The sequence below is a fragment of the Lineus longissimus genome, chromosome 4 (assembly GCF_910592395.1).
Source record: "Lineus longissimus chromosome 4, tnLinLong1.2, whole genome shotgun sequence".
Lineage (NCBI taxonomy): Eukaryota > Metazoa > Nemertea > Pilidiophora > Heteronemertea > Lineidae > Lineus > Lineus longissimus.
In genome coordinates this window covers 18,101,721-18,117,767 of record NC_088311.1, presented here as the reverse complement: position 1 = coordinate 18,117,767, position 16,047 = coordinate 18,101,721, and the positions used below count along the sequence as shown (strand labels likewise).

The 16,047-nt window shown below is 42.6% G+C and overlaps 1 protein-coding gene and 1 long non-coding RNA gene across 2 annotated transcripts; one reads left to right on the top strand and one right to left on the bottom strand.

Annotated features, from left to right (window-relative positions):
- Positions 1 to 1,316: 1,316 nt before the first annotated feature.
- LOC135485846 (uncharacterized) lies at positions 1,317 to 2,930 on the bottom strand. The gene is made up of 3 exons (XR_010446639.1): positions 2,741 to 2,930; positions 2,072 to 2,263; positions 1,317 to 1,351 (listed from the first exon to the last, which is right to left on the bottom strand). It is a non-coding gene; the product is annotated as an uncharacterized LOC135485846 (long non-coding RNA).
- A 6,556-nt stretch (positions 2,931 to 9,486) lies between these two features.
- LOC135486802 (uncharacterized protein K02A2.6-like) lies at positions 9,487 to 10,470 on the top strand. Its single transcript, XM_064769902.1, has one exon. The coding sequence runs from the start codon at positions 9,487 to 9,489 to the stop codon at positions 10,468 to 10,470; it is 984 nt and encodes a 327-aa protein (XP_064625972.1).
- The last annotated feature ends 5,577 nt before the right edge of the window (positions 10,471 to 16,047 follow it).

The window sequence follows — 16,047 nt, the reverse complement described above, 5'->3', positions numbered from 1 at the left end:
ATGATAGGTTACAGTTGACCCATACACGGCTTCTTTGGTGACTGATACATATCCGTTTGATATGACAGGAGGTTTACAGGTAATAGCTGGAAAAAGAAAAGAAGAATACAACACAACATTAAGGACCATCTCAAAATTCCTTCAAACCACAAAGAAATTAAATGTTTTTATGGGTGCATGGGATGGCAATTGGCCAATCGTGTGCAGTAGGCATTTGACCTACCCTTGCAAACAGGCGTTGGCTCTGACCACTTTCCCTTGGCGCTGTTTGGAGCTTCATGAACACACGTAGAATTCGTCTTTCCTTCGAGAATGAAGCCTTCGTTACACCTAAAGATCACTGTCGTTCCATGGGTACTTTGATTACCCACTATTACTTGTCCATTTAGTAACAATTGTGTGGTGCAACTTATGGCTGCAAAAGGAATTAAAGTACGGGATTGTATCGATGATGATAATGATCAAGGCCAAACATGGGGGAAATGTAGGACGGAAATGAGAAAAGCTCCAATCTGGAGGAACTTTACCTTTACACACAGGCGACTGGTTAGTCCATTTCCCATAAACATTGTCAGTTCCATTTTGAATACACTTTGAACTCCCTTCCCCATCCAGAACAAAGCCTTGGTTACAATGATAGGTTACAGTTGACCCATACACGGCTTCTTTGGTGACTGATACATATCCGTTTGATATGACAGGAGGTTCACAGGTAATAGCTGGAAAAAGAAAAGAAGAATACAACACAACATTAAGGACCATCTCAAAATTCCTTCAAACCACAAAGAAATTAAATGTTTTTATGGGTGCATGGGATGGCAGTTATCCAATCGTGTGCAGTAGGCATTTGACCTACCCTTGCAAACAGGCGTTGGCTCTGACCACTTTCCCTTGGCGCTGTTTGGATCTTCATGAACACACGTAGAATTCGTCTTTCCTTCGAGAATGAAGCCTTCGTTACACCTAAAGATCACTGTCGTGCCATGGGTACTTTGATTACCCACTATTACTTGTCCATTTAGTAACAATTGTGTGGTGCAACTTATGGCTGCAAAAGGAATCAAAGTACGGGATTGTATCGATAATGATAATGATCAAAGCCAAACATGGGGAAATGTAGGACGGAAATGAGAAAAGCTCCAATCTGGAGGAATTTTACCTTTACACACAGGCGACTGGTTAGTCCATTTCCCATAAACATTGTCAGTTCCATTTTGAATACACTTTGAACTCCCTTCCCCATCCAGAACAAAGCCTTGGTTACAATGATAGGTTACAGTTGACCCATACACGGCTTCTATGGTGACTGATACATATCCGTTTGATATGACAGGAGGTTCACAGGTAATAGCTGGAAAAAGAAAAGAAGAATACAACACAACATTAAGGACCATCTCAAAATTCCTTCAAACCACAAAGAAATTAAGTGTTTATTATGGGTGCATGGGATGGCAATTGGCCAATCGTGTGCAGTAGGCATTTGACCTACCCTTGCAAACAGGCGTTTGCTCTGACCACTTTCCCTTGGCGCTGTTTGGATCTTCATGAACACACGTAGAATTTGTCTTTCCTACGAGAATGAAGCCTTCGTCGCATCTAAAGCTCACTGTCGTGCCATGGGTACTTTGACCACCCGCTAAACATGGGGGAAATGTAGAAAGGAAATGAGGAAAGCTTTCTCTCTGGAGGAACTTTACCTTTACACACAGGCGACTGGTTAGTCCATTTCCCATAAACATTGTCAGTTCCATTTTGACTACACTTGGAGCTTCCTTTCCCATCCAGAACAAAGCCTTGGTTACAATGATAGGTTACAGTTGACCCATACACCGCTGCTTTGATGACTGATACATGTCCGTTTGATATGGCAGGAGGTTCACAGGTAATAGCTAGAAAAGAAAAGAAGAATACAACACAACATTAAGGACCATCTCAAAATTCCTTCAAACCACAAACAAAAATCCATTGCTAGCCAGGTGAAGATGATTTCAGTCATGTATCAAATAAAGTTCTTATCAGGACAAAACTTAAGAAGAACTTCTTTTTGTATGAAATGTACGTCTACTCTTACCTGTGCATGCAGGTATCGGGTCAGCCCAGCTCCCTTTAACATTATCAGGACCATCCTCGACACAGGTCGAATTTCCTTTCCCTTCTAGAACGTAACCTGTGTTACACCGGTAACTAACTGCTGAACCAAGATGTGCAGTTTTCGAAACAGACTCTTGTCCATTTGTCAGGGACGGCGTGTCGCAGGTTATTGCTGGAAAGAAGAAAAGACAAAACATTTAACAAGGTTAATTCCATTTGAGTCGTGTACAGTTCTGATTAAAAGACAGCACGCGCTTTGCATATGAATTTTTTTTCTAACAAGGCAAGGAGAGTTCCTTGTCCCAACGGCCTATACACAGAGACGTCGGGTGTGCCAATGTCTCTTTCACATTACCATGACCGTCCTTGGCCAGCTCTTACTTCCAAAACGAAGCCCTTTGACGAACTGATAAGTGACTGCTGATCCTAGACTTGCAGTCTTCGTGGTAGGACCATCCTTGTGCAAAACGATTTTCTTTTACCAACTGATAACCCCCCTTTAATGAACATAGAACAGCGGCCTTTGGGGCACAAACTTGCCCATTTAGCAGAGACGGATATTGCTGGCGGAACTGACTCGTAGCACACGCTGAATAAGACTCTATTAGTCAAGGAATGCAGGTTTCTTTTCCCTTTGAGTTTGTCTTACCTCTACAGACGGGAGTTGAGTCTGCCCATTTCCCTTTGACATTACCAGGACCGTTCTCGACACAGGCTGAATTCTCTTTCCCTTCGAGAACGAAGCCTTTGTCGCACTTGTAACTCACGGCAGAACCGACGGTTGATAGTCCGGGGGCAGAAAAGGTTCCATTTAACAGTCGTGACGGTTGGTCGCAGGTAATTTCTGGAAAAAGCAACATGTATTTCATTAGAGCAAAGGATAACATCGTTAGTAAATCGCAGGACGGAAAGAAAGAATCAACAATTTGACACAAGAAATAATCAAATACTCAAGAAATAGTCAATTCATGAGAAAATTTCCTTCAGTGGTCGAAAAGCCAGCTAAGATTCTTTTTAGTCAAAGTCTTTCTCAGTTTCATGCACATGAACATGCACACGTATACATGTACATGAACATTCGTTGCAAGAGATCCAGGCGTGGCACAAAATCTTTAGCTGAACGTAGCGAAAATAACTAAATTGGTGATTAATTCTTACAATTGTCTTATGCAGTTCATAGACTTGGAGTCAGTAATTAATGTTATGCAACGTTATGCAATGTTACGCAGATGCCCAGCTCATATTATCAGCCACCTGAGGGGAACTCGAAACTGCTAAGATTTATCAAAGGAAGCTTATTTCGCATTTACAACCCTCAAACAGAAGAATTTATCAACTTCTAATTCTATGATAACTGCTCAAAAATAGCTGGTAATAGAAATAAAGATGCCAAGAAAAGCGAATAAGCAATTTCCTGACAACACTACGATTAAAATATTGTTACATTAGTATGTCATTCAAAATCAGGTCAAATAAATTCACCAATTAACGATTTGTCCTCAAGATGACTTTTTTTCTAAAACATCCTGTTTTTAATTCCCTTATCTTTGCACATACATGTAGGTATCAGGTTAGACCGGCCTTGGCGCGGCCCGTCCTACTACTAGAAGGACGGGGATTGACCTCGAATGGTGCCGTTTCAGTCGTAAGGCCGAGAGTAAACAACTCTATCGCATTAATTATTTCCCCGTATCGACTGGCATCACAGGTCACCATATGCACAGTGATTGGCCGATTCGAAAATAACAGGGCATGCACCTGGTGAACGTTATGTTATCCCCAGTAAAAACGCTGCGCTGGAATAGTCTGGCCATCATCCAAACAGCTACATGCGTATCCTCAAAACACTGAACCACGCACGGGCGTTTTTCAAAACCGTACTTAGAGCCGCAGGGTGTCCATTAACCTTATACTATTAGGCCCCACGGGTGGCACAGATTATTGGCCACTGGCGGGGACGAGTTTCTTTTTACAGGTAGGTTTGTAGCCCATTAGAAACGTTGTTCATCGAGCCAACCAATCAGGCCATTGTTTCGTCAACCTTTTGAGGAAAAAGAATTGGTCTAGTAGTTTGGTATCATTGTGTACATCAATCCGCCAATCACAGCTTTGTAACTTCGCTTGACGTTATCAAGTAAGAAAAGCATGTATTGTTAGTTGTCAGGTTTCGATGCACATCCCTAGAAAAAGGGAACGCTGCGCTGGGATAGTCTCGCCATCCTCCGAACAGCTACATATTTTGCGTGTCCTAAAAGCACCGGTCCACGCACGGGCGTTACAATAATGACATAGTAAATACATTACAGCGCCGGGGTCTTCATTAGCCTGATACTATTAGGCCCCACGGGTGGAGCTGATTGGCCGCTGCCGGGGGCCTAATTCTAAACGATTTTATTAGCGTTATCCGTACAGAATTTGGTCAACACAGGATCTTCGGCTAGGAATAAGTTTTGGTGTTCAATAGTGCATCCTGAACTTCAGTGAAACACTCGGCACTGATTACCGAGTTTATATATATATGTTTATTCGTACTACTTTCCGTTGTACAGATAACAAAAAATAAGGTGCAATAAGACAATACAGAGTTGGGTGCAAATACAAGTTTACGATAAGGCAAACAAAGTAAAAGGTAAGACTGAGAGTCGAACCCGAAAACCTCTCATTCTTGGAGATGATCCTGAATAAGTTACATTAGTATCTTGAACTATCACAATAAAACTAACACCAAAAACAATACTCCATCAAATCAACCTGTACACAAAAAGTTAATTATCATGTTTATTTCCTCTTTTGTGAGAATATGATTCCCTGCCTCCCGCATTTCAAGCAATTCCCTAACTTGGATGGCAACCCTATTATGCCCCAATCCCCAAAATTCCCTATTGATGTCCCTTAGCATTATACATTCATCAGGCAGCTGATCCCTATTCCAGTTGTACTTTTGTAACACCATAGTTAGACTTTTCCCCACTGATGAGACGCTCCCGGCAAATAATAATCCAACTGTAACCTTTACGAGTGTATTTCCTGATTTCCGCAGTCCTTTGATGAATTTTACGAACCTTTTCTCCAATTGAGTTTGAACGCTACAGTCCTTTATAATGGCTGGTAACAGGTCATTATGAGTGCGATATGGCAAACACAAAATCTGACGAATACATTTACGCCATGCAATATACAATTCTTCCATGTATGGTTTTGAACAATCTAGCAACTGGTAACCATACAGCGGCATACACAAACTTTTGAATAACTTATATCTGATTTCAAAGTTGGCGTACCTAAACTGAGCCATAAGCATGTTGGTCCGTTTGTACAGATCATTAACTAAAACCTGAACCCTCCTCCGACGAACATCAGGACCAAGAAGAATGCCCAAATGAATTTCTTCATTAGAAATTTGAACCCTTGTACCCTCAAATACAATCTCCCCTGGCGGGTCATGTGACCCGAAGACTAAATATCTACTCTTAGATGCGTTGAAGGATATTCTGAATTCAATAGAAAATTGACGAGCCGTGTTTAGCATCTTATTTAACCCATAGAACGATGGTGCTAAGAGAATAACATCATCGGCATATGCAAATACACCGCAAAAAATGTTGCCAACATGGCAGCCGAAACCGTCAGTTTTTATACTCGTAATAAGCTCATCCAGATAAATTCCAAAAAGAACGGGGGAGAGCACCCCACCCTGCAGCTCCTGTCTCATAATCAGCTTGTTCAGGCTAGCCCGGAATCGGGCATGGAAACAACTACAACAACGTCGAGGGCTTCTAAGATGGCTTCCTGTATTTCATGATTAATATTAAATTGATGTTGCATAAATCCGTGGTTTTAAAGAATATATTACCCCATCCTGAAACATGGTGGCAGCGTGTCTTTAAAAAGAGACTCAAAGAACCCAAAGGAGAATAGATTTTTGCAGACATGGCAAAAATAAGCCCACCAGAGCCTTTCAAGTTTGACAAACCGGGTCAGTGGCCAGAGTGGAAAAGAAGGTTTCAGAGATATAGACTGGCCTCAGAACTTTAAAAAAAAGATGGGGAAGTACAGGTAGCAACCCTTATCTACAGTATGGGGAAAGAAGCCGACCACATCTTCGATAGTTTTGGCCTGTCAGAAGCGGACCAGAAAAAGTATGACGCGGTCCTGGAGAAATTCGATGCACACTTTGTTCCTAAAAGGAACATAATACATGACCGTGCATTATTCAACCAACGTGTTCAAACGTCCGATGAGACAGTCGAGTCATTCATACGGGCGCTGCACGAACTTGCAGAGTATTGTAATTATGGTGTGCAGAAAGATGATCTCATACGTGATCGGCTGGTAATTGGCATTAAAGATCGTGAAGTCTCCAAGGAACTCCAACTCAAGGCTAATCTGAAGTTGGAGGATGCCGTCACAACTGCTCGTCAAGCCGAAATGGTCAATAATCAGATGAGTGAACTCACAATTGGTTCCAAAACAAATGTAAACGAGGTGAAGAGTCGAGGCAACTCGCGAGGGGGAAAACCGGGACCCCAAGGATTTCGTGGAGGTCGTCGTCATGTGCGTGGTCGTGGCGGTAGGCCCAGACATAATTCGGGCTCTGATCGCTATCAGAGTACTTACGATCCCCACCAAACGTGTGGTCAGTGCGGAAAGGCACGTCATAAATATGGCGAAGGGTGCCCAGCGCGTGATTCAACCTGCAACCGGTGTCACAAAAAGGGACACTTTCAGTACTGTTGTAGATCAAAAACGGTCAAAGAAGTTGTCGTGTATGATTAGGATGAAGAACCAGACGAATTCTTTATCGGTAGTGTGAACACAGGAATTCAGGATGAAAATCCAGTCGATGAGTGGACTGTCAAACTTAAAGTCCATAGCAAGGACATTCTTTTCAAAATTGATACTGGCGCAGATGTGTCGATTATATCCAAGCAGGTCTATGAAACGCTAAAACCAATGCACAACTCGAAAAGCCGAAAGTTGTTCTAGACAGTCCTGGCGGTAAACTCAAAACTATTGGTACTTTTCTTGCACCCATAACTCATCGCAATGTCAGGTATAAATTCCAGGTGTACGTAGTCGAAGGAAGTTCTGGTAACTGTTTGCTGAGCAGAACAGTCGCGTCAAAACTCGGATTGATTCAGCGTGTTGAGGAGATACGCGAGTGCGTGTTCGGTAGTACAGGCTTACTAAAGTGTGACCCTGTCAAAATAAAACTAAAAGAAGATGCAGAACCATACAGTTTGAACACTGCTCGACGCATACCGATACCCATGTTATCAAAAGTGAAAGATGAAATAGCTCGCATGCAAGCCGCGGACATTATTGAACCGGTGACTGAGCCCACACCTTGGTGTGCGCCGATCGTACCAGTCCCCAAAAAGGACGGTAGTGTTAGACTTTGTGCTGATCTAAAGAAATTGAATTTGGCCGTTGAGCGCGAGCGCTACGTCTTGCCAACATTAGAAGATGTCATTCATAAATTGTCTGGCGCAACGATGTTCACAACTTTGGATGCTTCCAGTGGCTATTGGGCCGTTCCCCTGCACGAGGAGAGCAGACTCCTCACTACATTCATCACACCGGCAGGTCGTTTTTGCTTTAAACGTTTGCCATTTGGCGTTAGCTGTGCGTCTGAAATTTTCCAGCGCATCATGAGTGATTTGCTCAAAGACACCGGAGCGATAGTTTGGCAGGATGATATCCTCATTTTCGGCAAAACTGAAGAGGAACACGACGAGATGCTAGAAAAGGTCATGAGAAGGATTGAGGAATCCGGATTGAAACTCAACAAAGTGAAATGCAAGTTCCGTAAACCGCGACTCCGGTATGTAGGTCATAAGTTCGATAAAGATGGCGTCAGCGCAGATGAGGAGAAAATCCAGGCAATTATGGAGTTGGATGCACCCGAAAACGTATCGGAATTGAGACGAGTGTTGGGCATGATAAGATACCTTGGGCGATATCTTCCCAACCTTGCCACTGTCGTGGAACCAATGAATGAACTCTTGCAAAAGGATCGCGAATTCTCATGGGGACCGCAACAGGATGAGGCTTTCCGCCGAATAAAAGCCCTTGTTTGCGATAGTCCAGTTCTAGCGTACTATGATGTCAACAAACCTACGGTAGTCAGTAGTGACGCGAGCAGCTATGGAATCGGCGGAATGATAATGCAAAGACACGGTGAAGAGTTAAAACCAGTCGCGTTCTGTTCTAGGACACTCACAACTGCAGAACGCAATTATGCGCAGATTGAAAAAGAGTGTTTGGCTGCCACTTGGACATGTAAGAAATTCCGCAGATATTTACAAGGACTAGAGTCTTTCGAGCTGCTTACAGATCATAAACCCCTGGTCCCGCTCATGAACTCTAGAGACTTAGACCAGGTACCCCTTAGATGTCAGCGGCTGCTAATGCGTCTAATGCCGTTTAATTTACGCGCGAAACATGTCCCTGGGACTACGCTTGTTGTTGCAGACGCGTTATCTAGACAGCCCCTGAGCGGTGAACAATCCAATACTGAATCAGAAGTCAAGATGTTCGTCAATGCAGTGGTTGAGACAAGACCTATGTCAGATGCTAAAATCGAGAAGATTCTAAAAGAGACAAAAGAGGACGAGGAACTTCAGGCGGTAATCTCACTCACGGCGGAGGGATGGCCAGAGCGCCGAAATCAGGTGCCAGTTACAGCATGCGAATTCTTCGATGTTCGTCATAAGCCCCTTTTCCACTATCAAAAATTGCCGGGCCTTGACCCGGGTCGAGCACGGCTCGGTTAAAAAAAGTGTAATGGAAATGGGTCGACCGGGCTCGGCACGGTGCCATTTCCATGTGGGCCGAACCCCCCAAAAGGACGTGAGCTCGACCGGGGTCGAGCACGGTTCGGCAATAAAAATGAGCAGTGGAAACGCGAACTGGGCCGGGCCCACTTATCTGAGTAATAGTGCGCATGCTCACTAATGACCTTGACCGTTGTCATTCCCCGGTATTTCTTTCACTGTGCAGTTCTGTCGTAAGTTATTGATTTATATCGCTACAACATGCCAGCAGCAGCACCTTCAGCAACAACAAGAGGGGCAATATGGAGCATTCCTAACTCCAAAAATAGGAGAGTAGCGCTGCTGACAGCGGCCGATGTGGACACCAGAATTTGGCCTGGATATTATTGCGCGCAATGGAAATGGTACAAAACAAGTGGGCCGGGTCCGGACCGAGCACGGCACAGATGAACAGGGACAGATTGTACGGTAGTGGAAAAGGGCCTATAGACTTTCCGTCGCTGGTGGATTACTTTTGTTTGGTGACCGCATCGTGATACCTCAATCGATGAGGGGTGACATTTTGAACCGCATACACGAAGGACACATGGGTGTCAACAAGTGTCGCGACAGGGCTAAAATGTCCGTATTTTGGCCACGTCTCAATGCCGAGATCGCTGAACTCGTAGGTGGATGTGACTTTTGTCAAGAACAAAGGCCGACTCAAAAACACGAGCCGTTAATTGTAACCCCTCACCCAAAGTATCCGTGGGAGAAAATCGCTACGGACTTGTGCACCGTGAAGTCCGAAAAGTATCTAGTACTCATGGACTACTATTCAAAATACATTGAAATAACGCATATGCATTCTACAACTGCCAGCAGTGTTATCAAGAAAGTAAAGGCAATATTCGCTAGATGGGGTGTGCCCCGTGAAATCGTCTCGGACAATGGCCCGCCTTATGATTCGAAAGAATGGAAAACTTTTGCGTTGGAGTGGGGAATAACACTCACAACCGTTAGCCCCCACAATCCTCAGGCTAATGGTCAGGCAGAAAGTGGCGTAGCCATTGCAGAGAGAATTTTGAGACAACATGATCCCATAAAAGCTCTCATGAGTTATCGCTCAACCCCAGTCAGGTCAACTGGATACAGCCCAAGTCGTCTAATGATGGGCAGAGAGATTGCGACAACCATACCAACGCTCAGACGTAATCTCCGACCACAATGGCCAGACGCGAAACGTGTATCTGAAAACGTGAAGTCAATGCAGCTGCAGTACAAACAGCAGTACGATAGTCGTCATGGAGTCGCCTCCCTGCCCGTGCTGACAACCGGAGAAAAGGTGCGAGTGAAACTGGACGGTCAGAAGAAATGGAGTGAGCCAGCTACGGTGGTGCAACACCACGCAACACCGAGATCATATATCATCAGATCCAGCGAAGGCAAGGATTATAGGCGCAATCGGCGTCACCTGTTACGAATTCCGTCGAACGTGCATACCGGTGAACCTCCAAGTGTCAGTTCTTCAACAGCCAACGTCGTTCGTCCACAATCGTCCAGGAATCGTACGAGGCCAATGTCGCCTGCCAGGAATCTTGCTGGAACGCCAGCTCCGTCATGATCAGAGCCACCTGCGTCACCTTCTCAACCGGTAACGCCACCTATGGTGGAATCTAGGACAAGATCTGGGAGAGATATCAAACCCCCAGTGTGGTCGAAAGACTACGTTGCAAAATAGACATTGACATTCTTAGGCCTAATTTGGATGATGCATCAAGACTGTGTTGGGTCCAATAATACAGACCCGTCTTGAGTGCGACAGGGGATTGTCGTCTACCATGACCCTGTGAGTTCAGGCCTTGTTGATTTTTCTTGATTTTTGCTGTTTTGTGTATGTTTTGATAACATAATAGCATGTTTTTGTGGTGTAATTCTCTAAAACAAGCCAGATTGCTTGTGTTTGTTTTGGTTGGCGCATTGGATCGCTCTACAAGACTAGTTTAAATTTTGCCTTGTGTTTAAGAGTATTTTTTGACTTTCTAGTTATTACAAGGATGGTTAATTCTGTGCTTTGTTTGAATGTTGGAATTGGTGTTTGCAAGACATTTAAAGCTGAACTAAATAGTGCTCATAGAACAATTAAAGCTGAACTGAATAATGTTTGACTTTGACTATCCCTCATATGGACTATTCTCTTAAAGGGGGAGATGTCTCATAATCAGCTTGTTCAGGCTAGCCCGGAATCGGGCATGGAAACAACTACAACAACGTCGAGGGCTTCTAAGATGGCTTCCTGTATTTCATGATTAATATTAAATTGATGTTGCATAAATCCGTGGTTTTAAAGAATATATTACCCCATCCTGAAACAACTCCATTGGATACAGTAAATTCACCAGACATATGCTTCCCCCACTGAACCTGTACACGTTGTTGTGTGTAGATGTTGGCTAATAGCCTAGCCGCTAATGGACATAGCCCTTTTTTGATCAAAATTCGAAATAGCTTTACAAAATGAACACAATCAAATGCTTTGCTTGCATCAAGCATTACGCAATACACTGCGGTGTTGCAACCGTTATAATAATTAATTACTTCATTTATAGCCGTGCTACACGTAGCTGTGGAGAGACCTGCCTTGAACCCAAACTGGGCATCAGATGTACTTAGCTCATTCTCGTACTTTTTTAGGAATATATTATCCATTATTTTGCCAATAACGCTATAATTATCGGACGTATTCAAAGACTTTCTACTGTTTTTTGGAATTGGAACTACTTTAGTTCGAACAAACCCCATCGGGCAATATCCGTGACTCATCATGGAGCTCACTAAAAAAGACACGTAAACATGTAATAAATGATCCCCATTTATAAAGTGATCCGACATAATTTTGGGGTTACTGTCTTTTTTACCTCGCTTCAGACACTGTACTCCCTTCATAACTTCGTGCACACTCAATACATGATCATGATTATTGTCAATACAATGTCTGGTAATACCCGTATCAATATCTCTCTTCACATCATTCATCTCGTTTATATCATACAATACAGAATTATACAAACGTTTAAACTTCTCACCAAAAAGTTCACAAGTTGCGTCCGTACCCTTCACATTATCCATACTAGAAGGGAGTACAGTGCCTTTTCCTTTCACCTTTTTTATTTCTTTCCAGAAGTCGTCATTCTTGTTATTACCTAGGGACTCAGCTAATTTATTTGCAGCAGTCCTTTCCTGATTTTTCTTATTCTTATTTCGTCTCACAGCCAGATGGTAGAGGGCTCTGGTGTGGCGGCGTATGTCGGCTATTACCCCAAGCCGCGGCCTACCATTTACTTTCCATAAATCGTGCCAAAAAGTGGCCCTTCTTTTGAACTCCCTCACCTCGTCATTCCACCCAGCTCTACCAGGCACTCTACCATTACTTCTAATACTAGGAGTAGGAATTGTTTCCCCGCTAGCATCAACGCACGCCCCGATTATTTCATCATGAAATCGCTCTATCTCCTGAAAATGATCAGTACAAAAAAAGTTTCGACATTGAATAGCATCCATTGGTACATGTATATCTATATGGTCTAATTTCTGACTGAGGCTACGCCTATAATTAAATAAATCCTCAGGGGTTGCTCTCTCCCATACCTGGGTGTGGTTGGGCTCATTGGCAAGGTTATCGTCATTGGGGACCATATGCTGCATATTCATCTCAAGTCCCATATGCAGACTTGAATGATCTGAGATGTTGTAGCCTTTATGAAGCGCATTGTAGTTTCTTATTTTGTTAAACACACTTTCAGAAACAATAAAATGGTCAAGTAATGACCTACCACCAGTAGCTTTGCTTTCAAAAGTATACTCGACATCACGAGATTCGTGAGTCAGACCGAGAATCAAGTTCTCATTTACAATAAAATCTTGTAGAGCTCGTGTGTGTGGCGAGTCGGGCCTATTAAAATCGGTATTAAAATCCCCACCTATGATGACATCTACCACATTACTTGTAACAAGTATAGCCGAAATTTCCTGTAAAATTCTGTTAAATTCTCTAAGGTTTTCCCTACCTCCAGTGTCGGTAGGCATGTAAACATTTATTACAATAATGTCGTCAAAAATTGATTCGCTACTTATAGTGACTGCACAACCACGCTTGGAATCCCACTGAACTGGATTAACACTTGCCTCACAACTGGCGTCCCACACAATTGCAGTGCCACCGTGCGGTCTTCCAACTAACAATGATTTGTCCTCCATACCAGATACACCATGAATACTGATATTTCTACCAATCTCACTACCTAATTTATGTATTTGCTCATAAAAAAGCCAGTGTTCTTGCAACAACAAGAAGTTCGATTCAGAGAAAAGTTCCCTGATATAATCCTTCCTACCTGCCCCCATGCCCTGGGAATTATAGCTTGTAAAACTTAGAGTCATGAAAAATAGACAAATAATGAAAATAATGTTCTCACTTTTTGCCATCGTTACGTTTAGTGTCCTTGATACGCTCACTCTCACGCTCACTAGCCGATACTATGTATTTTCTAATTCTCACACCCTCCGGCCAAATTGTTTCATCATACAATTTGGCATAGTCACTCTGGCATACAGTTAATCTAAACGATTTATATTTGGCATTCTCATTTGAGACGCATTTCAGTACCCGCACATTACAATTCTGACTAACCACGAAGTCCAACACATCCTTGCATGACACACATTGTTCAAGTCTGAATAAGAACAAATCTCTACTGGGCTCAGGCCCACCTTTTAGACCTGATGCAGTTTTTCCACTCCCAGTTAAGAACTTTTGTTTTCTCTTTTCACTCTTTCTCGCATTCTTCTTTTCATGAGTCGACAGTGAGAAGCCGTCCTCACTTGATAGCTGTGAAGTTTCACTTCGAATTGAAGTGGAACTCTCCGTGCGTCTGAGCTTGTATACTGCAGGAGGCAAAGCTTTCCGAGTCAAGGCTGCGACTCGACCACCCCTACCGCCCCTACCACCCCTACTACCTCGATTGTTGTCAAAGCTTGTAGCAGGTACCTTGTCCCAATATATCGAAGAGAACGGAATCTCTGGTTGAGTCTGGGGCGTAAAATTTCCCAATGCCGACGCATAACTTATTGGCTTCTCCGTAACTGCCGAGTTCAGCCTCTCCACGTCTGCCACGTTTTTGCCAAGCTGCTCTTTCATCGTTTTTACTGTACATTCCAGGTCAAACAACCTATCTGCCATCGAGATGTTGTTGAGGTCTTCCGGGGGCGACCTCGGAATCTCATGCAAGCGCAATGCCGATACCACAATCATTGGGGTTCGCCTTAGTTTATCAAGCTTTTTAAATGCACTGATGATGTCAACAACACTCGCTTCCTCCTCGGATCTAACGTTTGAAGACTTGCGCGACTGCCAATTACCAATGACGTCACTTATCCCCAAGTCCTCTTTCCACAGTTTTTTCTGAGCAACTTTGATTTTCTCCAAAGAGAAGAAACCTACTGCGGCATTCCTCACATTCTCAATCGTACCTGTCTGCATGCCAGACAGAATATAGGCAAGGACAGGGTCCTCTAGCGAACTACATTTTACATTGCCCTCGTCCATGTCCTCTACGCCTTCGGAGACAAGACCACAATTGATTTTTTAAGCCTTTTAGCAGTTAAATTGTCAATGTTTGACCGCGACGCATCAAAGAACGCATGGTGTTGTGAATCTGAAATTTAGATTATGTTATTCCGGACAGTCGGGCAAGTAAATGGTGAAAAATAAAATGGTGATTGACCACGGAAATTTTTTGATAATCGACAAATTAGACAGACTTTGATATTTCCACTCTTTTCAGCCAACTGGCAGAAAAAACTCAAAACACGCCCCCTATTACCCAATTAGCAAAATTCGAAATCAATTTTTTCATCAAATAATTTCTTTATATCTGTAGACTTGCCACAACAAATATTTTTTCAATACCTCTCCAAATATTTACTTGAGAGTTAAAAACATGCACTCGTCTAATTGATAGGCCTCGACCCTCCAACCTATGAATATTCATTAGTGGTCTTGTCTCAATGAAGGTACATTTCAGGGGTTAACATTTTGAGATTTTTTTCAAACTAATGTACATGACATCCCACAACTCTCCAACAAAGGAAAGTCATATCTGGACATTTTTGGAGAAATGAGAGACATTTCAAAGAGTGGTACAACTGTGCCAAAGCGACGAAAGAGGACAAAATCGACAAAAAGTCATGATTTTGCAGCCAACACCACCAAATTCAAAGACCTGCCCTGGCCAGAAAAAGCAAGCTATGGAGCTGAAAATTTAGGATGTGATTTAGGAATATCTTTGCTACTTAGGGCACAACTTTCAGAATCAAGGCTTAAGTAGTTTCAAAGAAATTACAAAATGAATGGCAACACAACAAGACTTGTAAAAATGAAACCGAACTTAGACCGGGGTTAGGTTGACTCTTATTTGGGTCAAATTAAGTTTTTTTCTCATTATTTTAGCTTGTTTTGACCTTAAATCATCAGCAATACAATATTCTAAATGAATTAGAGTGATTTGAGCACATTCAAATTTTTCACTATATTGACCCAAAATGTAGTGTAAATGAAGGTACATTTCAGGGGTTAACATTTTGAGATTTTTTTCAAACTAATGTACATGACATCCCACAACTCTCCAACAAAGGAAAGTCATATCTGGACATTTTTGGAGAAATGAGAGACATTTCAAAGAGTGGTACAACTGTGCCAAAGCGACGAAAGAGGACAAAATCGACAAAAAGTCATGATTTTGCAGCCAACACCACCAAATTCAAAGACCTGCCCTGGCCAGAATAAGCAAGCTATGGAGCTGAAAATTTAGGATGTGATTTAGGAATATCTTTGCTACTTAGGGCACAACTTTCAGAATCAAGGCTTAAGTAGTTTCAAAGAAATTACAAAATGAATGGCAACACAACAAGACTTGTAAAAATGAAACCGAACTTAGACCGGGGTTAGGTTGACTCTTATTTGGGTCAAATTAAGTTTTTTTCTCATTATTTTAGCTTGTTTTGACCTTAAATCATCAGCAATACAATATTCTAAATGAATTAGAGTGATTTGAGCACATTCAAATTTTTCACTATATTGACCCAAAATGTAGTGTAAATGAAGGTACATTTCAGGGGTTAACATTTTGAGATTTTTTTCAAA